Below are 18,382 nucleotides of genomic sequence, written 5' to 3'. Positions count from 1 at the left end.
CATCTCTAAATTTATGGGGGGGGGCATTAATGTCTATAAGATTGGTCATTCATACATCTAGAATGAAAGGTGCTGAAAGGTATTTGCAGGTTTTAGAGCAACATATGCTCACATCTAGATGACATCTTTTTTTAGGAAAAGCCATTTATATTTTAGCAAGACCGCTAAACCATACTGCCTCTGTTACAACAGTATGGGTTTGTATTAGAAGAGTCCGGGTTCTGAACTGGCCTACCTGCAGACCATAACATTCACCAGCTGGAAACATTTGATCTGTTTTCTATGCACTGTTGTGAATAAAATGTGGATGGGGGGAACGCAATATGCTTGAATACATTGCAATAAAAAATTTTGTCACTTGATTATGCATTTCATTAACCCACTGAATCAACATTTTAGCCCATAATATCCTGATTCTCTTTATCTGTTCTGTATGTGTTTCTCCCAGATGTGTCTAACCGTCTGTCTCTCTTTGGTTCAGACATTGTTCTGAGGCTTTCAGGCATCATGACTCACACACTCACAACACGAATTTTAGAATGGAGCCCAATTTTCTTTTTCTTTTTTTTTTTCTTTTTTTTTTGAGAAAACCGCATACAGAACATTAGTGTGATTATCAAGATTAAAAGAAGTTTGAGAGTTCACATTTCAATCACTATTTTTACATGATGTTGTTGGAAGGGTGTTATTAATGCTTTTATCAATGGACATGAAAAGCAGTATTTTATTTTGCTTGTTACAAATGAGCACACAGGAAAATAAACCCCTGCAAGGTTAGGATCACCTGAATGTAAAACCTGAGTCATCTGTTAGTTGCAGCTCAATAAACTCAAAAGCAGTGCCCATGGAAACACATATTTCCGGCATAAGAAGTGAAAAGCCTTCTCCGAGTGCACACATAAAGCACCCAGAGATAAATCTTTGCAAGGTTGCTTTCTTATTGGCATCAAGCTAGCAAAATGTGTCATGTATTGCTTCTTTAAAAAAACACTTGGAATCTGTGACTCAAAGCCTGTTGTTTGAAGGGAGACTTCTTCAGCTTCAAAATATAAAAAATGAAGAACAACCATGCAAGTGAAAGCTAAATAGTTGAGTTCATAGAAGCCCTTGAGTGGTAGGTTTATATTAGGAATAATTTATAGGGTATGATGTAGGATGAGGAAAGTGTATGCCAACTGGAAACCTTTAAGCTGGTTGTTTGGGATGTGTGGGATTCAGATTGTGGACTGCTGGCAATCACGAATCCAGTATTACACACACAGAGACTCACAGGAAGCGAAAACAAGCGTGGGTGAGGAAAAAGAGTTGCCATCTAATAGATTTCTGAATATAGGTTATGCAATAGTCATACAATAATCAAATAGTCAAAGTACTGACTCAACCTCCTCCTACTTTGTCCATACTCAGAAAGAAAAAAAGAACACACTATAATATTAAAAAATATTTTATTTCAAAAACATTTCAAGTACATGTAAACGCACAATAAGGCATTATTATTATTTTTAAATAAATATCGGTGCTTTATGAACTGTGTTATTCGCTCTGTGTTTCTTCTCATAGTTTGTGTGTCTCTCACTGAATATAACATTTCTCCAGTCCTTTGCCGGGCTTCCTTGTCGTATGTGGTCCAATAACCTGACGAAGGTCAGTGGTAAAACTCGGTCGCCGGGCCAGTGGGTACAGTGTGCCGCAGGGAACATCTCTATCAGAGACCTGCTTCCCCCTCCCCGCTACACGGCCGCTCCGCATTGCCTGATATGAGCGGAGAGAGACTTTGCGGTGTTGCGACGGGCCAGTTTCGGTCGGAAGCCCACCTCGCTTTGCCAAAGTCTCGAATACTTGTTCGAGATTAGTGCTCTCCTTAGCGGACGTTTCAAAATAGGCGCAGTCATCCCCGAGGGCTTGGAGAACCTCTGCCTTAGTTATTTCTCTCTCGGATTCCTGGAGATCCACCTTGTTGGCGCAGACCACCAGAGGAACCTGTGGCTGTGCGCAATGATCTGGCACAGTGGATCTGATGAGCTTGGATTTAGCAGCCAGAATTTCCTTTCGCAGTGCGCACACCTCTTCGAAAGAGCTCCGATCATCTAAACTGAATACTAGAAGAAAAATGTCCCCTATAGAAGAAAAACAAAACACAAGTTTTTTTTAAGACAGAGTTTTACACATTGCGCATACAGTTTCACATCCAAAATCTTTATTCTTATTCAACAAACACATACAGGCATTTTTTTAATTGTTTATTTTTAGCAGAACAGAGATTATAACCGAGAAAATACATACCAGTGAGGATAGACAGCCGCCGCTTGGCTGGGAAGTCCCGTTCCCGGGATGCATCCAGGATGTCAATTTGGTAGGTCTCCCCACGGATACGAAACAGTTTCCTTAGGAAATCCTCGGAAGTGGGCTTGTACTCCTCCACAAACCCGTCTATCATGTATCTTCTTAGGATTGAGGTCTTTCCGACCCGTGGAGCACCAAGAACTACGATGCGCTTAGAGTTCTGTGGCTTGGTGAAGTAAAGAGGATCTTGTGGGTGCCCCTGACTAATCTGGCGATGCCGGGTTTGACCATGGAGAACCAGAGCTGCCAGCTGATCAAGTGGGGATCTCTTGCAAGGGTGGCTGTTGTTGGCAGCGGACATTTGCCTTACTGCTGCTCCTGAAAGCGTCTTTTTTTCCTGTTTCCATTGGGAGGTAGCGACTTTAAGTATGCCCAAGCCCGCTTTGATTCCAGACGAATTCAAGTGCTGCGATGCGTTTTTGTAAGCCAGTAAAACTTTTGATGAACCAGCGCACTGCCCTTCCATATTACCACGAAACGGAGGGTTTTCTCTTGTAGAGCGTTTGATCTGGTGGGAAACTGTGACGGGGGTGGGTGATGTGCCGGTAGAGATGCTACCCATTTCCATCTTTTTAGGATGGTTCCGGACGCTGACTCCGCGCTGTTGCAGCTAGATAGAATCAACGATCTGCCGTTTTATGGAGCTGCTCAAGCGTGTGTTTGGTTGGGCGGCTGATGTCACTTGTCTTTATATAGATATCACAGCCACGTGGTTTGATGACGTCATGCTGATTGACAGGAACGCTCGTTGTGTTCTCCAAGAGAACACCTTGTTTAGAAAGAAGAAGATGAAATAGGATGTGCAACCAAGCAGAGAAAACTCGACCTACTTAATGCATTAGTCTTTTCTACATGATATGGGAGACTACCAAAGAGAAAGAAAAGAAAAGAAAAGAAAAGAAAAGAAAAGAAAAGAAAAGAAAAGAAAAGAAAGTGCAGCAACATTATGACAGAGTTAATTAGCAGCTAATTTGTGTTGTTTGCTGCTAATAGAGCAGTGCAGTGATTTGATTTTAATTAATTACATTTTCAATTAAATCAATTAATATTTTAATTAATTAAAACACAAAATATAGTTAAATAAAAATAAGGAATGGGAATACAATAAAAGGTGTAGAGGAAATTAAAATCAATACGTAGGTTAAACATTTTTTTTTTTAAATCTGAATAGATCAGTAAATAATATAGTAAGATAAAGGGAAAAAAACTTTTATTCCCTCCACTAATATTAAATATAACTCTAATAGTTTGCTTTCTCGTGTCTGTGTAGCGACTCGTTGCGCAACGTAAGTTAGGGCGTCTGTTGCCATGGTTACTGTACAGCAAACTGGAGCTTTAGCTTTGCTAATGCTACATTGCCTCTCTAGCGCTACTGTATAAAAGGGGAAATGAGCTGCGGTAAGTTACCGAAGAAAGAGTTAAGAACTTGAAGTTATTCGGGTGACCTACAACCCCTCTGTATCAGTCATTCACCTCTGTCTGCTTCTTCCTCTTTTCTATTATGTCAAGCTAAATTTGTGTCGCTGTTTGACTTCTCCACCTGTCAGTGGTTTCACTGGTGATTGTGGATAGTTTATCATATGTATGTAGCTACATGTACCTTTCTGTACTGTGGCGGAGGAAATACGTAGACGTTTTACTTTTGTAAAAATAATACAGATAAACAAAGTCAATGAAATAGTTTACTGTTGTTCTCGCACACGTCTCCCCTGCATTCCTGTGCAGTTCTGTAAAATCAAAAAAACCTAGCTTCGACACATAGAGAGCAGATCCAAACTAAACTAGGATTACAATTAAATACACATAAATAATTCTCAACTTCGGTCTGTTAACTTTTTTCGACCTGTTTTTTCCCCTTTTGTTGGTAAGGTTGTGATTTACCAGTGAGATTTCAGCCAGGATAAACATAAACCATAGTATTTCTTTATTATGTCTTATATTTGTGTACTTGATTTTAATCGGATCTAGACTAATACAAAGGAGCAATATAAAGACATGTAAAGCTTTAAATTAGAGAGATAAAAACACAAAATCTCAGTCAGAATATGTGTCAGCATCAGTAACTTTTGGCTTCCAAACATGTGTAAAAGCACTGCAGCAGATTCTTTCCTCAAAGGACAAGGCCATCTTTTGGTTCTCATCAAAACCAGTTTGAAAACTGTATTGAACCTGTGATCAGAAGAATTGAAAAAAAGGAAGAAAACGCTTAGAAAAGCCAGAAACTAATTATTGTTGTGGCCATGGAAACTATAACAAGGAACTGTTGGATAAGGACAAATTAGCAGTATTGCATAACCATGTCAGTGTTCCAAGGCACTCTTTGTATCAGCATGTGTACATGTGAGCATTGGACTTTATGTACGGTGAAGTACAATCTGTTTTTACATTTTAAAGCCTTCAGTTGTGGAATCACAACAAAACATGGCACATTTTAATTTGCCTGTTAAATTAGCCAGAAAACACAGTGTCATAACACCTCGTTTCTAATTTCCTCTTCTCAGGGACCAAGAAGCTGCAACGGGACTCTTACCATGTATCCACAGAAGCTCAATAAAGTAAATTTACTTCATCAATATAGACAGTATTAACAGTTCATTAGCAAAACTTTTGTTTTAATCTAAATTCTCCTTGATGCCACTTAAATGTTTAACTTGGTATATTATGACTACTGCTTTGTATGCTGAAGATACCAAAGAGCCATCAGAAACAAGAGCTTATGGCACGTGTAAGTAAAACATCAGCAGATGATGAAATGAGAGCTAGGAAGCAAGAGAATTTGGATTCTGACTGCCAGCTTCTCGACTTCAGAGGTCAGTTGTTTTCTTTTGCTCTCATGGACAAATGGATTATTATGTTGGATATTAGATTAAGTTAAATATATCCTGTTTGTGATATGCAACTTTTCTTTTTTTTGTCCCTGTCCTTTCCACTCAGGATCAATGGGGGTTCGGTTTGATGAGCACGGGATGATTCTTCCACACACCATCCTGGGTAGCTTAGAGGATTACAGAAGTTATCTAGAGGCTAAAGGGGAGGCAGAGGTATTTTTTAAATGTTCCAGTTTCTGTAGATGAACAAATACAACTGTAATTCTTTGACTTCACTGTGTTACTAACCTTTCCCATTGCCAACCAGCTGGTGAAGCGAATACCAAATTCCCTAGGAGATCCTCTATGTGAGGCCAAAGAAAGGAGTCCCTCGGATGCTGTAGAAACAGAAACTCTTTCAAGCCAAAGAAACATCCAGGGTAATGCCTTACAGAATTGGGACAAACATGTGAGACATCGAAGACAACAGCAGGACTTCTTATCTGGTGAGCTGATTAGAGACTACAACAGCCTGCACCGAAAAGAGATAAACTGTGCATCATTATTAGAGCCTTTACCCACAAATCTCTCATTAGAAGCAAATGCAAATTTCCTAAGTCTGCGTTAATGTCTTGTCTCTCTTTCAATGGTGTCAAGATTTGCTCCATAGGCCAGTCGAAAAACTTCTGATGAATCAAGCCAACCATTATAGAGAAACTCAGGAGCAGAGGGAATTTCTAAACCGAGTCATGCCACTCATCCACTCAGGATATGTATGACACATATTTGCTTTTGCCGGTCTACTCTGTCTTTAGTCATCCATCAGACTGTTGGGTTTGTTTGGGTTTTTTTTGTTGTTTTTTTTTGGTAGTTCTCCAGTGACTAAAATCTCTAAAGCTGTTCTTTAACTTCTCTAGGGTTATCGTGTGGGCAGTGAGTTTTGGAGTCTCCCACAGCGTTATGGAGACGAAATGAGCGGTATTACAGCCACTCTGACTCAGACCGAGTGGGGCAGACAAAAAACTATCACACAGATGGGACAACCACGGAGGATATGCCAGGAATCAGGTGATCACAGACACCTATGCTATATTCCAATTTTTACCCCTTAGCCCCTGTTTTGATGCAGTTTTTCTCATTGCATTTTCCCAAGTCAAAAAAAGATTTATGAAACGACAGTTTTCTTGTAATAATTACGATTGGGATAAGAGAAAGAAAGCCCTCACGTCATAAAATGTATGTTAAGTGGTTGCATACAAACAAACAAAACAAGCATATAAATGCAGAATGATCGTTCAGTTGGGAGAGCAGGAAACTCCTACACATGAGCAAATTCAGTCTGTAAAACTGAAATTCATTTTTTTGTTCCAGGAATCATTTGTGCTGAGACTCTACGGCCAGCTTCACGAACTTGGAGCCAGAGCACGTACTTGCAGCATCAGCGCCAGCTAATTAAGGAGGTTTTACAGGACATGGACATAAACAAGCCAGTAATGAAAAATATCGATTAAATCTTTTAACCAATAAGACAAAACACTCCATAGGATGGGGTGGAAGAGGACTTCCCCAACTATGGGGAAAAAGCTATTTCTCTCTCATTTAGTGTATGTTCTGATGATCCTGTATCTTTTACCTGATGGGAGGAGGACGATCTGTGTCCAGGGTGCACTGAGTCTTTGATAATGTTGCTAACAGTGCAGCAGTGCTGTCTCTGCAGTGCAGCTGCTGTACCACACTGCGACACGGTAGTGCAGAGTGCTCTCTGTTGTGTACCTGTAGAAATTCACTAATATATGAGATGGGAGTTCAGTTTTTTAAGCTTTAAGCTTTCTTGATAAGAAAAGCCTATGCTTAGCTTTCTTTGCTAGAAGGGAGGTGTTAATGGTCCCTGCCAAATCCTTAGTGATGTTGTGACCCAGGTATTTGATGTCACTGAAACTTTCTACCCCCTCACCATTTATATAGTGTGGAGAGAAGTCACTTTCCTAGTTCTCCTGAAGGCAGCAACTATCTCATTCACTTTAGGTGGATTTAGGACTAGTTACTCTACAAACACAACCCAACTGGTTGTTGAACTCTTTTCTCTATAAATATTTCCTCAAAATTCCAGTAGTCTTAATTAGATATACCACATTTCCACATTAAAATGTTTTATGACAAATCACTCTGTCATCATCTTATAGCTTTCTTTATCAAATCAAACAGTTCTTCATGATAGTAGTATAGTGTATAGTATATGTAGTATATAGGATCTTGTGCAGCACCCTTATTTGCCTCCAACATATTTTCCAGTATAATATTGTGCACCAATACTGATGTTGTAGAACCCACTCCTGAAAACCTCTGATTATATCTCAAATCTAAACCACAATCCAAGTCACAGTAAACACTGTGCAAGAAAAAGCTGAAAAGTTGGACTTGGACAGTAATATCACTATGCGCTGTGTAGGAAACTAATTTGATATGCATAGTACAGTTTATCATTGCATTTAGTTTTTTGGTTTTTTTTGTAAGAAAGTTTCATTATTGAACAACTCTATCCTCAGAAAAGCTGCTCACTCCCTCAGGACACTCTGTCTCAAGCAGGTGCTGCTAGCTCATCATAATCAGTCTCTATCTTCACAAACAGCTTGTGATCATCCAGCATTGGGCACACTGTCCTTGGTTTTCTGAACAAGGAACAAACTGCAGTATGTGGACGAGGCTGACAAGCACATGTACTCATACATCCACTCAAATCCACATAAGCCTGCAGCTTCGAGGGCATAAGCACACCTACACGCAAAAACTGTTCTCATATTGCAAATATACAGTGAAACATTTTATTGAAGTATATATTCAGTGCACTCGTGTAATAAGATTAATTAAGCTGGGTGGCCCTTCCATAAACCCTAACAGTTGTTCACATATATGCAAACACAGAAATGGTACAATTATGAAATCTGAAGCATGTCCTGTCATAGGGTAGAACTATTGAGACCTGTGAACTAACAGAACCCAAGAAAAGGGACTGAACATGCCTTACCTCTCTCTCTGCATTATAATTACTTCATCAGTGCAGGCTGGAGGTTCTGGGGTAAACACCTAAATAAAAATGTGCTTCTCTTCACAGCCAGTTCCCATTTAATCTTATTAGCTTAAAGTAGCAGGTGCTCAATATTGGAAGGTTTATTCAAATGACATCTTTTTAATTATTTATTTATTTATTGATGGTCTCAGCAGGTACATTCCCCCTATGTTTTATTGTCCTCCCCCATCTTTCGCACGCACACCAATTGTGTAACGATACAATTAGAGAAAATGGTTGCACTGTGTTCTGTCAGGCTGGTGGCTAATGTGATGCTCAGGTGATTTAGGGTCTGGAGTACCTTGTGGCAAACAGAAACGGCTTGTTCTGATAGCATGAAAAAAATCGAGATGTGGGTAAGAGAGTGAAAGAAATGCCAAGCCTATGGAAAAAAATTAACCAGGATGAAATTTTTGTTTGTCCTCTGCCCTTTCTGTGTGGGTCAGAAAGACCAATAGCAAAATAATTATATATCCTCTAGTATGGTCAATGACAACATACATTGTGCTCCACAAAACCTGATATTCTAAAGCTGAAGGGTTTGTCACCACCTGACTGTCACCTCTCTGCCTGACATGACATAATTGGCCATATCTGTTGGAGTGAAACGAACTTAGGGTGTCAGTAACAAGAACCAGAACGTTAGTTATCGTACATAATTAACCCCTACCTTCCAAACCACTCTGTTGTCTATCTGTCTATTACAGGACATCAGTGAACTGGTAGTGATTGGCTCTGGCAAACCATCCTACAGTCCTTCAATAGAGAACAAAGAAGAAGAGATGGAGAGCAAGCAGAACCTGTAAGAAATAACTGCTTTTTGCTGCTTGATGATTAATTAAATGTTTTCCATACTTAGAAAAAGGCCAGATTTTTCTACTGTTAATATCAAAATTAGGCAAAATGCTATCCCTATTTGCAGAGTGCTAAGAGTTCATTGTGTCTAAAATGTAATTGAGTCACTGTTAAATGAAGTGTTAACCCTTGATGTAAATAATGGAACCACTTCATTATTAGAACCTTCATTACAACCATGGTTGGTTCTTGGATAGTTGATATCAGCCTGGGTATTGTTATTGTCACAGTGTTGCAGAAAAGCAATAATACAGTATTGTAACATGACTCATTTGTCCAGAGTGTATTGAAGTTACATAACATGTATTACAAACACACATTGTGTAATTGGCTTTTCAATACTGTATGTTGTCAGATTTGTTTTGCTGCAAAGCATTTCATGATTGAGAAGAAGAGTATGAATGTGGCTTCTTAGGGAATGACCCCTATAGTTTACACGGGGAACGACTCAAGCACTGAGAGTATATCCTTTCATAAGCTGCCCACTGAAGGTCAGGGCTGTGTTGGTGAAGGTGCATCACATTATTTGAAGTTATTAAGAAACCCAACTCAGTTGGTGTCAGCCACACTACATTTACACAGAACAGTTGTCAGAAATATGTAATTATGTTGTATATTGTTTTCAGTTTTTGGTTGTGATGCAATTTCCTGTTTGCTAGCTGGACAAAAAAGAAAAGGTCATGTTCTTTAGATCCTTGGCTGTTGATCCACAGCTCTCCACTCACTAGAACCTAGGACCAGGTGACATATCGTGCACAGATATGCACAAAAATGAAGTAAAGTGTTTATGAAATGAGAATCTGTTGTGAGAGTATGCATAGCTAATTCATACATCAGACTATGTATCCACACAGTTTTTAGTCAGTCTTCATAATGTGAAGTGAGGTGACTATTAAGGCAAGACAGAACTGAACATAAAACAGTATTTCACAAAGGTTGTATTTTGTATCATCTCTATTTTATATTCTCTATTTTATATTTACGAGTTCACAAATATTAAGAAGTAAATTGTATAATTTAAAAAAACTGCCCTCTAAATAATTTAGTGTACTGAATTTTATGAGGCCTTTATGATTGATTATAATTATGTAATTATTGCTGGATTAAATAGCTCCCCCATGCCTCCTTTCATTATGTGAACAGAAGAGCCTTTTTTGCATCTCGCTTCTGATCCAACCATTCTTTTCTTTTCTTTTCTTTTTTTAATCTCTGCCAGCGTCTTTTACAAAATTACAGTGTTTATAACATCTGCTACAGTTCCCATTTTGTTAAAGTGTAATTCTTTTTTGCTCTGTCTAAAAATAATTCAAACAGAGATTTTACAGTATAGCCAAACAATGTAAGGAGGAAATATCTTCACCTTTTAATGGCTAATGGTGGGACTGAATATCAAGTGTATATGCACATACATGCTGGTCTGGAATTAAGTTGTCGTCAAACAAAATATTTTTTAGCAATAACTGACTTACATTAAATGTAGTCTTAGTTATTCTGCTTTGTGATTGTCTCCTACAGTGATCCACTGGCACAGCATGAAGATGTTCACTTAGATGTGCCTACCTTGAGATTCTGTGGTCAGGTTGCTACCTGGACTGGAAACTCTCTCTCAAAGCAGGTACAGAATGAATTCCTTACCTTAGAGAGAGCAAGAGAGAGGAACAGGTGCTTATTCAGTTTTTTCTGAAAAGTCTGTATATTGTATTGATAAATTCACCAGAATAGGCCACTTTTCTTGCTTTTCCAAATACTGATAGGATGGAAACAGTTTATGTAGAGTACTTGCGTTAAGGGTCTTGTAGTCCTCCCTATACAGTTAGACTTTAATGAGAAAAACAGCAGTTTTGTTGACAATTGTCCCTTAATAACCACTTTTTTATATAGGTTGTTACATGAGTTTTGACTTTTAAAAACCATGTTTAATTAATAATGCAGTTTGTATGATAATGCATGGGCTGCAGGCGACTTTGGTCTGATTGTATCTTCAGCACACAAATAACACATGCACAGGTATATAAAAACACGCAATGTAATGACATATTCTGTTTGGTACCTTTGACAATTAACACTTAATTGCTTTTCTTTCTCCAATGCTCACTTATCAGGGAGAAGTAGGAATTAGTGCTACAATATTCTTTGAAGCCCTGACTGGAGAAATAGTCACATCCCACCTGGACCTACATAATGAGGGCAGCACCGTCATCTTCTACAGCTGGCAGCAGCTTCCCAAACCATACAATTTTCCTAATCTCCGTTTGCAAACACAGAAAGTGCACTTCTACTTTAATGCCTCCTCTGGTAACCACACAAACATGATCCGAACACCTGCCGCCAACATTTGTACGTCATACACCGCTTGTCTATTGACCCATCACTCAACCGAGCTTTCTGTTTTCCCTGTTGCTTTCTGTTCCCTGTAGGTGTCATTCTTCCAGGTGAGACCCAGCGAGTGGAGTTTCTATTTAAGTCAGAGAAGCCAGTCATCAAAACAGAAATTTGGCAGCTCAGCACCCATCCTGTGCTGCTGCAAGGAGCCTCCATGCAAGTTGTCTTAAGGGGAATATCTCTGTACCAAGACAGAACTGCAGATGAGAGGCTTTTCATAGAGGTAGTTTTACTATTCAGCTGAGTCCACGAGAGTGAGATAAAAACACAAATAAAGAGATAGCACTGGTATTTCTCTTAACACAAATAATCTTTCCTCTTTTTTCTGTTTTTGTTTGTGGACAAGCAGACAAAACTGGAAAAGGTAGTTCGGGAAAAGATCTGCCGATCGATTGTCTATGAGGTGCTCTACCAGGTCCACAGTCCAGAAAGACCAAGCTCACCCGCAGAGTTCTACATCACCACAGAGCAACTATTTCTGAGCAGAAACCCAAAGGTGGAACATATGCACAGAAAGAAGCTATATTTTTAGTGTATCTCAGTTAAACTTTTTTTAATTACCGGTATATATATTTTTTTAGTTCAAATCAATATTAGGACCTCAGCATAGGCCATAGAGAGTAGATGACTTTGACATTTTTAACTCTTTCCTTTTTTTGATAAGTAGTGTGAAACACATTGCTCATTGCGCAGCAGGGTGTAGCACTAATGCATGACACATTTTTCTTTTAGAGTGTTTTTGTTCATATTGATTTCAGTCTCAATCTTAGTCACGCCACCTGATTCAGTGTGAGCTGACCCGCTAATGTGTTCTTCTATTTGAAAATTCACTGTGTGTGCAACAGTATGATTAGCTTGTTATGACTTCCCCTCCTCATCCTATATTCTGTCTTTGTCCCTATTCATTCAGCACCAAGTAATTGCATTATTTATGGAAGGTCATTAACTAATAATATATCATAACCACTAATATATAGAACCAGCCACTGTTGCCTCTGTACTATGCAATATGGTTTGTCTTCCCCGAGCACTACAATAGAAACCAAGCTTTAACTGGGCTAATTAGGAGGCTGATTAGACTACTTTCCAGCAAATATAGAGCATGATGGCCTCCTAAAATAATTATCAATGGACATGGGACATTATGTTTAATAACAGACAGTAAGTTGTAAGCAGTCATTTGGATAAAAATGTTTACTTTTAAAGATTATTCTAATTTGAAATATTAGAAGACTTTTCTCATTAAGTCATGTCAGTTATTACCAGATGGTGATTGTTCTTCTTAGGGCCTTTCACATGGCCATGTTTTATATTGATCTCTTTCCTTTGCCATAAGAATAAATAAAAATGATGACATCCATCATTTTTAAGGGTGACTGTTGATGGTGATAACCTTCAGGTTTTGTGGCAGTAATTTCTTTTGTGTGCACAGGCGCATACACCTCACATTTGATTTGATTTGATTTTATTGATTAGCATTCAAATATCTCAGTGAAGACAGAACAAAGATCTACCACAAAGCAAGAAAGCATGAGACAAGGCTAATCAAAAGGTATTGGCTGAAGCATTTGCTTATTACGCCAACCCTTTTAACAAAAGATCTTTTTGCATGCAGCTCCTGTACACAGGGCTCGAAGCAAATAATAAAACAAAGCAAAAACAAAACAAACAAAAAAACAAAAAAACAAAAAAAAACTTTCCACCTTAGATAAGTAACTACATCAAAGCAAAAGAATCAAGAGTTTTTTGGGGTTTTTTTTTTTTTTTGCTCTTTTCATTCTTGATTTATATATTTTTCTAATACTCTATTTTTAAACATATTTTTAAACAAGGAAAATGAACTACACCTTTTTAAATCACTGTCATAACTATTCCACAGGTTAACTCCTCTAACAGAAACACATCTCTGCTTTATATTTGTCCTCATCTTGTTTTTTTAAAGAAATCTGTTCCCCTTAAGTCATATTGACTCTCTCTGACTTTGAACAGCTTCTGAGTACTGGGGCAAAGCAAGTTATTTTGTGCTTTATCTGTGCCATTTTATATTCAACTAAATCATAAAATTTCAGGGTATTCAGATTAATAAACAAAATGTTAGTTGGTTCTATATAGTTTGATTGGTTTATAATTCTTATAGCTCTTTTTTGTAACTTGAAAATAGGAAGAGTGTTCGTTTTATATGCATTACCCCATATCTCCAGACAGTAAGTCATATATGGAAGCAACAGAGAACAATAAAGTGTGTATAATGATTTTTTGTTCAGGACATGCTTTGTTTTATAGAGAATAGCAATGGTTTTTGACATTTTTGTTTTCACATGGTTTATATGAGACTTCCAACTCAGCTTATCATCAATTATCACTCCAAGAAATTTATTTTCGTACACTCTTTCAATTTCAATTCCATTAACCCTTATTTTAGATACATTTTTCATTTGTCTAGTGCCAAAAATAATCAATTTTGTTTTCTTTATATTTAATGATAACTTATTTACATCAAACCAGTTTTCTAATATATTTAACTCCTTTTCCGCTGTAGTCAGAAGCTGTTCTAGGTTTTTACCTGAGCAGTACAGAGTGGTATCGTCAGCAAACAATACACATTTTAACAGTTTGGAAACACTACATATGTCATTTATATATAATATAAATAATTTAGGGCCCAGCACAGAGCCCTGAGGAACACCACAAGTTACCTTCAACTGCTTAGATTTTACATTATTGAATTCGACATATTGATATCTTTCATCCAGGTAACTTTTCATCCACTTGTATGCTAACCCTCTTATGCCATATCTCTCTAGTTTATTCATTAATATAGAATGATCAATTGTATCAAACGCCTTTTTTAAGTCTATAAAAACGCCAACAGTATATTCCTTATTATCTATAGCATTAGATATCCCTTCAACAAGTTCCATCACTGCCATCGAAGTGGACCTTTTCACTCTAAAGCCATATCGGTTATCACTTAGGAGATTATGCTTCTCAATATATTTATCAAGTCTATTAACAAATAACTTTTCTAAAATTTTTGAGAACTGTGGGAGTAGTGATATTGGCCTATAATTGGTAAACTGACATCTCTCTCCGTTTTTATGGATTGGAATAACTTTTGCTATTTTCATTTGTGAGGGAAACACACCAGTTCGAAAGGACAGATTACAAATGTATGCGAAAGGTTGCACTATATATTCTATAATACTTTTAACTAATATCATGTCAATACCAAAACAGTCAGTGGACTTTTTATTTTTAAATGTCTTCACACATAAACTGCTTCAGACTGGTGAACACGTTCTATGGTTTTAGTTGCAGTACCGGGATGAGCCAGTGGAGGGCCTGAAGGCACTGTGGCAAAAATTGGATCAAGGAAGCACCTGGGACTACTCTGTTGATACTCTCCGACAGGTATACACATTTATCTAGTAGTGACATGAAACCTGACACTACAATGAAAAGCAGCAAATTTAGTCTTTTTTATAATATATATAGGTGAGATTTCATATGGTGTTGATGATAAAGGACATCATATTAGTGTGTTTGTTTTTCTTACCACATATTTAAGGCTGTGTTGTCTCTACCTGATGAAGAGTCATCCCAGGACTCCCTCACAAGAGAAGAGGGCCTGGCCCAACTCAACTCTCTGTATTTGCAGCTTTCTGAACCTTCTGGATTGAAACATCCCCTAACAGCTGGCACCTTAGGGTGAATTCCTTAACTTCTGAGTAGTAATGTAGGACTAGTTTCTTAATGTGTTTCTCTGTTGTACACATACCAATGTTCTGTACTCTGCCTCTGTGCAACAACCCTTCAGCTTATATTGGTGTGTGGTGCCACCTGCAGGCGGCAGCTGTGGAGAAAACTGCTGGACAGAATGACTGCTGAGGCCATGTGGCTGCAGAACCTGCTGGGCCTTCCAGAGAAAGAAGCATGGACTGATAAAGAGGATAAACTTATAATCACTGATGCTGGGGAAATACAAGCACTTTGGCAGGACCACAGACATGTATATATTTCTTTTGGTTTTGCATACTAGTGTGCCATTAAGCATAGATTTCACTAACTTTTATATCAAGAGTGATATAAAGGTCAGTGAAGCTGCTATTGAGGAAACTAATGGAGCGAGATCCAAATTTTAAAAAGACAAGATACCAACAACTAACAAAAAAGTAGAGGTGAGAAAAAATTGTATTTCAGCAGGAGAATGCAAAAGTTAGAGGTATCGTGCAGGAGTGCGTGTGTGTGTGTGTGTGTGTGTGTGTGTGTGTGTGTGTGTGTGTGTGTGTGTGTGTGTGTGGCTGAATGACCTTCATTCAAAGGTTTTTGTTTGGGATCATGAATAAAGTGTCATTTTGTAAGATATGACACATTACTTGAGCTGATACAAACATGAGTCACCTTCACCACTTCAGGCGAGCTGTCAGCTCTTCATTCATTCATCAGTCATTCAACAGATGCCTGTTTTGTTGTTACTACTGACTGCTTGTTGTCAGTAATACAGACACCTGCAGTTTTCTGTTCTATAGGGTAATTTCCTAAAATACTTTTTTATATGTGTCATAGTATGTGTGTTTGGTTTACAGTGCTTAATTTTAAGTAAGGAAAACATTTTAACCATTTCTATAGTTGCCTGCTGGAAGCATCTTTATGGTACATTCATTTGGTCTCCATCCACATTCTGTCTTACCACTAAAAAACTAGTAATACAGAATGTGAAATGGCTCTATTTAGTGTTTTGCTCCCTAGAGAGATTATTATAATGGATAAGCAAAACATGGTACTGGCCATTCGTGCTTTGGCAGATCGGTTAAGATATTCAGCAAAACTTTTATTCAGTACTAATTCTAATGCATTTGATAGTTTTTGTTGTTGTTGTTGTTATTTTTGCATCTATCCACAATGCATCCTACCTCATTATAATCAGTCTTATTCACAAATTATGAGCTTGAGTGATTGAGAAACTTGAATTGACTGTGTTGTTCAAGGATGATGAACTGCTGTGTCAGTTCTGGACTTGAACCTGTCACAGCTCTCCTCTAATGGTTCACCCCTCCATTTTCCTGCTTCAAAGATTTTCAAGTATTAGATTAGAAGCACGGCTTTGTCTGTGTGACTACATATTTTGCTGAGTGATTTTCTGCTCTGTATGACGGTTGAGTCATAGGTAAGGTGCAGCCTATTACTCGCAGGGTACCATGGTAACAGAACACTGTGTGAAAATGTGCACCTGCTCACCAACTGTGTGCCCAGGGTGTGAGTCCAAGCCATCTGTGGCAGCTATACATTAACTCAAAAAGCACAGGGCATCCAGTGTACAACATGACATGAAATAGGTGGTCGTTCTGAACTGGACAAGCCGTTTCAACTCATTGCATGGCCTCATTTCCACAGGTCTGCAAAACAGAACACAGTGACTCTCAAGCCGTTTAAATCCTCTGTTAAAAGTACTTCAAAGACAACATGTCAGATTCTGCAATTCAGCAATTTGACTTAAATATATATATGAAAATGTACTGTCTTTTATTATGTCACTTTTTAATATATATGTACAATTCATAAAAGTAGGGCGTGGCTGTTTTTACTGCAGCATTCAGAAACAAAATAGATAAGTCACTGTGTTTGTCAAGTGTTTTCCCATTGTTGCTTCTTGTTTCATGTTGTCCTAGCATCCAGAATCTTCTACTGTCTGGTTTTGCCTTGCAGCACTTTCCATGACAAAGACTCCTGAATAAAATATGCATTTTCAGTTCAGCATAAGTGGAGCCTGCACGAACATCCCAATATATAGTGGATTGTATTTTTTAATTGTGTGCCACATGTATGTTTGTGGATGTAGAAACAGGATGAAGAGTATTCACTGACAATAGTTTGATGTCCCCAAACCCATCCAGAGATTTTCACGATAGAATTGTATTTGCTTTTAATACAGTGCTTCCTTGAAGAACATGCCCATGCAGTGCTGGTTTTAAGCCTTGTGCCTTGCGTGTAAAGAATTATTTTGATAGCTGCCTAGAGATATTATGATGCTTAGATAGGAAAATTCCTCGTAAGTTTATGTCCAGAAACATTACAGAAACAATTTTTAAATTCTTAAATTATTTGCTAACAATATTATTTCTCTGTAAGCAATACTGATATCTTTCACTCATTAATTTTAACTCTATCTTCCACAGGACACACAAAAGAAGGGGGAAAGAGAAAAGGAAACAGGAAAAGGGCATCAGGGAAAAACAACAAAGATAAAGGGAACTTTGGAAAACCAAGAAAATGAGTCAGGGAGCATCCTTCAACCGCCTCCTAAACAAACAAATGTAGTGAAGATGATGCCTGTTTACACGAGGCTTCTGCACAGCAAGGCACGTAATTTAATTGACTTCAAATACTCCACACTGATGTTTAAATTCAGTACTTGACAAGAGTTTCCATAGTTTGAGAAAATTACCATGATGACATCATCATATATCTGAGGCCAGGCTGGAACACTTTGGGAGTTTTAGACGGCATTACAAACTGCCTGTGTTTCTGAATAGTGGGGATTTCGATAGGTAGAGTCTGCTGAAAAGACTAAACTGTTGTGTGATTAAAAATTGTGTGAGTCTGCATTTTTAAGCACTCTTGAGTCATACCCAGGAAATGTAGTTAGAATTTATGCCATTGCTTTAATCTGTATGGTCTTCCTCATACCAAATATGTGTCTCTACCTATCTGACAGGTTTATGCTCTGATGGAGGATCTAGTGGACAACCTGTGTGACCTGATGGATGAGCTTAATATGGAAGATGTGAAAGACACGCATTATTAATAAGAAGTGAGAGGGGAGTCACAGCATTTTGGAGAATATTTGCAAGCATATATAATAAAACCTGTTACAGGATGTATGCTATATTTTGTTGTGGAATTAATAAACTTTATTCCTCTGACACAG

General features: G+C 38.0%; 2 protein-coding genes across 5 annotated transcripts; one reads left to right on the top strand and one right to left on the bottom strand.

Moving 5' to 3' along the window:
* Positions 1 to 1,559: 1,559 nt before the first annotated feature.
* rasd2b (RASD family member 2b) lies at positions 1,560 to 2,984 on the bottom strand. Its single transcript, XM_082536567.1, has 2 exons — positions 2,284 to 2,984; positions 1,560 to 2,117 (listed from the first exon to the last, which is right to left on the bottom strand). Exons 1-2 carry the CDS (start codon positions 2,909 to 2,911, stop codon positions 1,573 to 1,575), a joined length of 1,173 nt encoding a protein of 390 aa, XP_082392693.1. The 5' UTR covers positions 2,912 to 2,984; the 3' UTR covers positions 1,560 to 1,572.
* On the top strand, positions 2,333 to 18,286 carry mycbpap (mycbp associated protein). 4 transcript variants are annotated; one of them, XM_082536547.1, is made up of 18 exons: positions 2,333 to 2,353; positions 4,845 to 4,898; positions 5,030 to 5,153; positions 5,278 to 5,384; positions 5,479 to 5,656; positions 5,808 to 5,923; positions 6,068 to 6,218; positions 6,522 to 6,640; positions 8,925 to 9,019; positions 10,588 to 10,687; positions 11,175 to 11,367; positions 11,490 to 11,677; positions 11,804 to 11,950; positions 14,767 to 14,865; positions 15,023 to 15,162; positions 15,301 to 15,463; positions 17,631 to 17,813; positions 18,170 to 18,286. In XM_082536547.1, the coding sequence occupies exons 2-18, from the start codon at positions 4,875 to 4,877 to the stop codon at positions 18,257 to 18,259; spliced, it is 2,217 nt and encodes a 738-aa protein (XP_082392673.1). In that variant the 5' UTR covers positions 2,333 to 2,353; positions 4,845 to 4,874; the 3' UTR covers positions 18,260 to 18,286. The 4 variants fall into 4 exon arrangements, with proteins under 4 accessions (XP_082392673.1, XP_082392674.1, XP_082392672.1 ...); XM_082536548.1 differs by lacking the exon at positions 2,333 to 2,353 and adding an exon at positions 3,615 to 3,741 and having other exon boundaries at positions 15,113 to 15,162; XM_082536546.1 differs by lacking the exon at positions 2,333 to 2,353 and adding an exon at positions 3,615 to 3,741.
* The last annotated feature ends 96 nt before the right edge of the window (positions 18,287 to 18,382 follow it).

The sequence above is a fragment of the Aulonocara stuartgranti genome (genome assembly GCF_965226115.1).
Source record: "Aulonocara stuartgranti genome assembly, chromosome: 6".
NCBI lineage: Eukaryota > Metazoa > Chordata > Actinopteri > Cichliformes > Cichlidae > Aulonocara > Aulonocara stuartgranti.
This window is presented reverse-complemented; position numbering and strand designations above follow the sequence as displayed.

Coding starts and splice junctions, on each gene's coding strand:
- rasd2b (XM_082536567.1), bottom strand. CDS start 2,911: ATGGAAATGGGTAGCATCTCTACCGGCACATCACCCACCCCCGTCACA. Junction 2,118..2,283: donor GCGGCTGTCTATCCTCACTG/GTATGTATTTTC, acceptor TTTCTTCTATAG/GGGACATTTTTCTTCTAGTA.
- mycbpap (XM_082536547.1), top strand. CDS start 4,875: ATGTATCCACAGAAGCTCAATAAA. Junction 5,385..5,478: donor AGGCTAAAGGGGAGGCAGAG/GTATTTTTTAAA, acceptor ATTGCCAACCAG/CTGGTGAAGCGAATACCAAA. Junction 11,951..14,766: donor TTCTGAGCAGAAACCCAAAG/GTGGAACATATG, acceptor CTATGGTTTTAG/TTGCAGTACCGGGATGAGCC.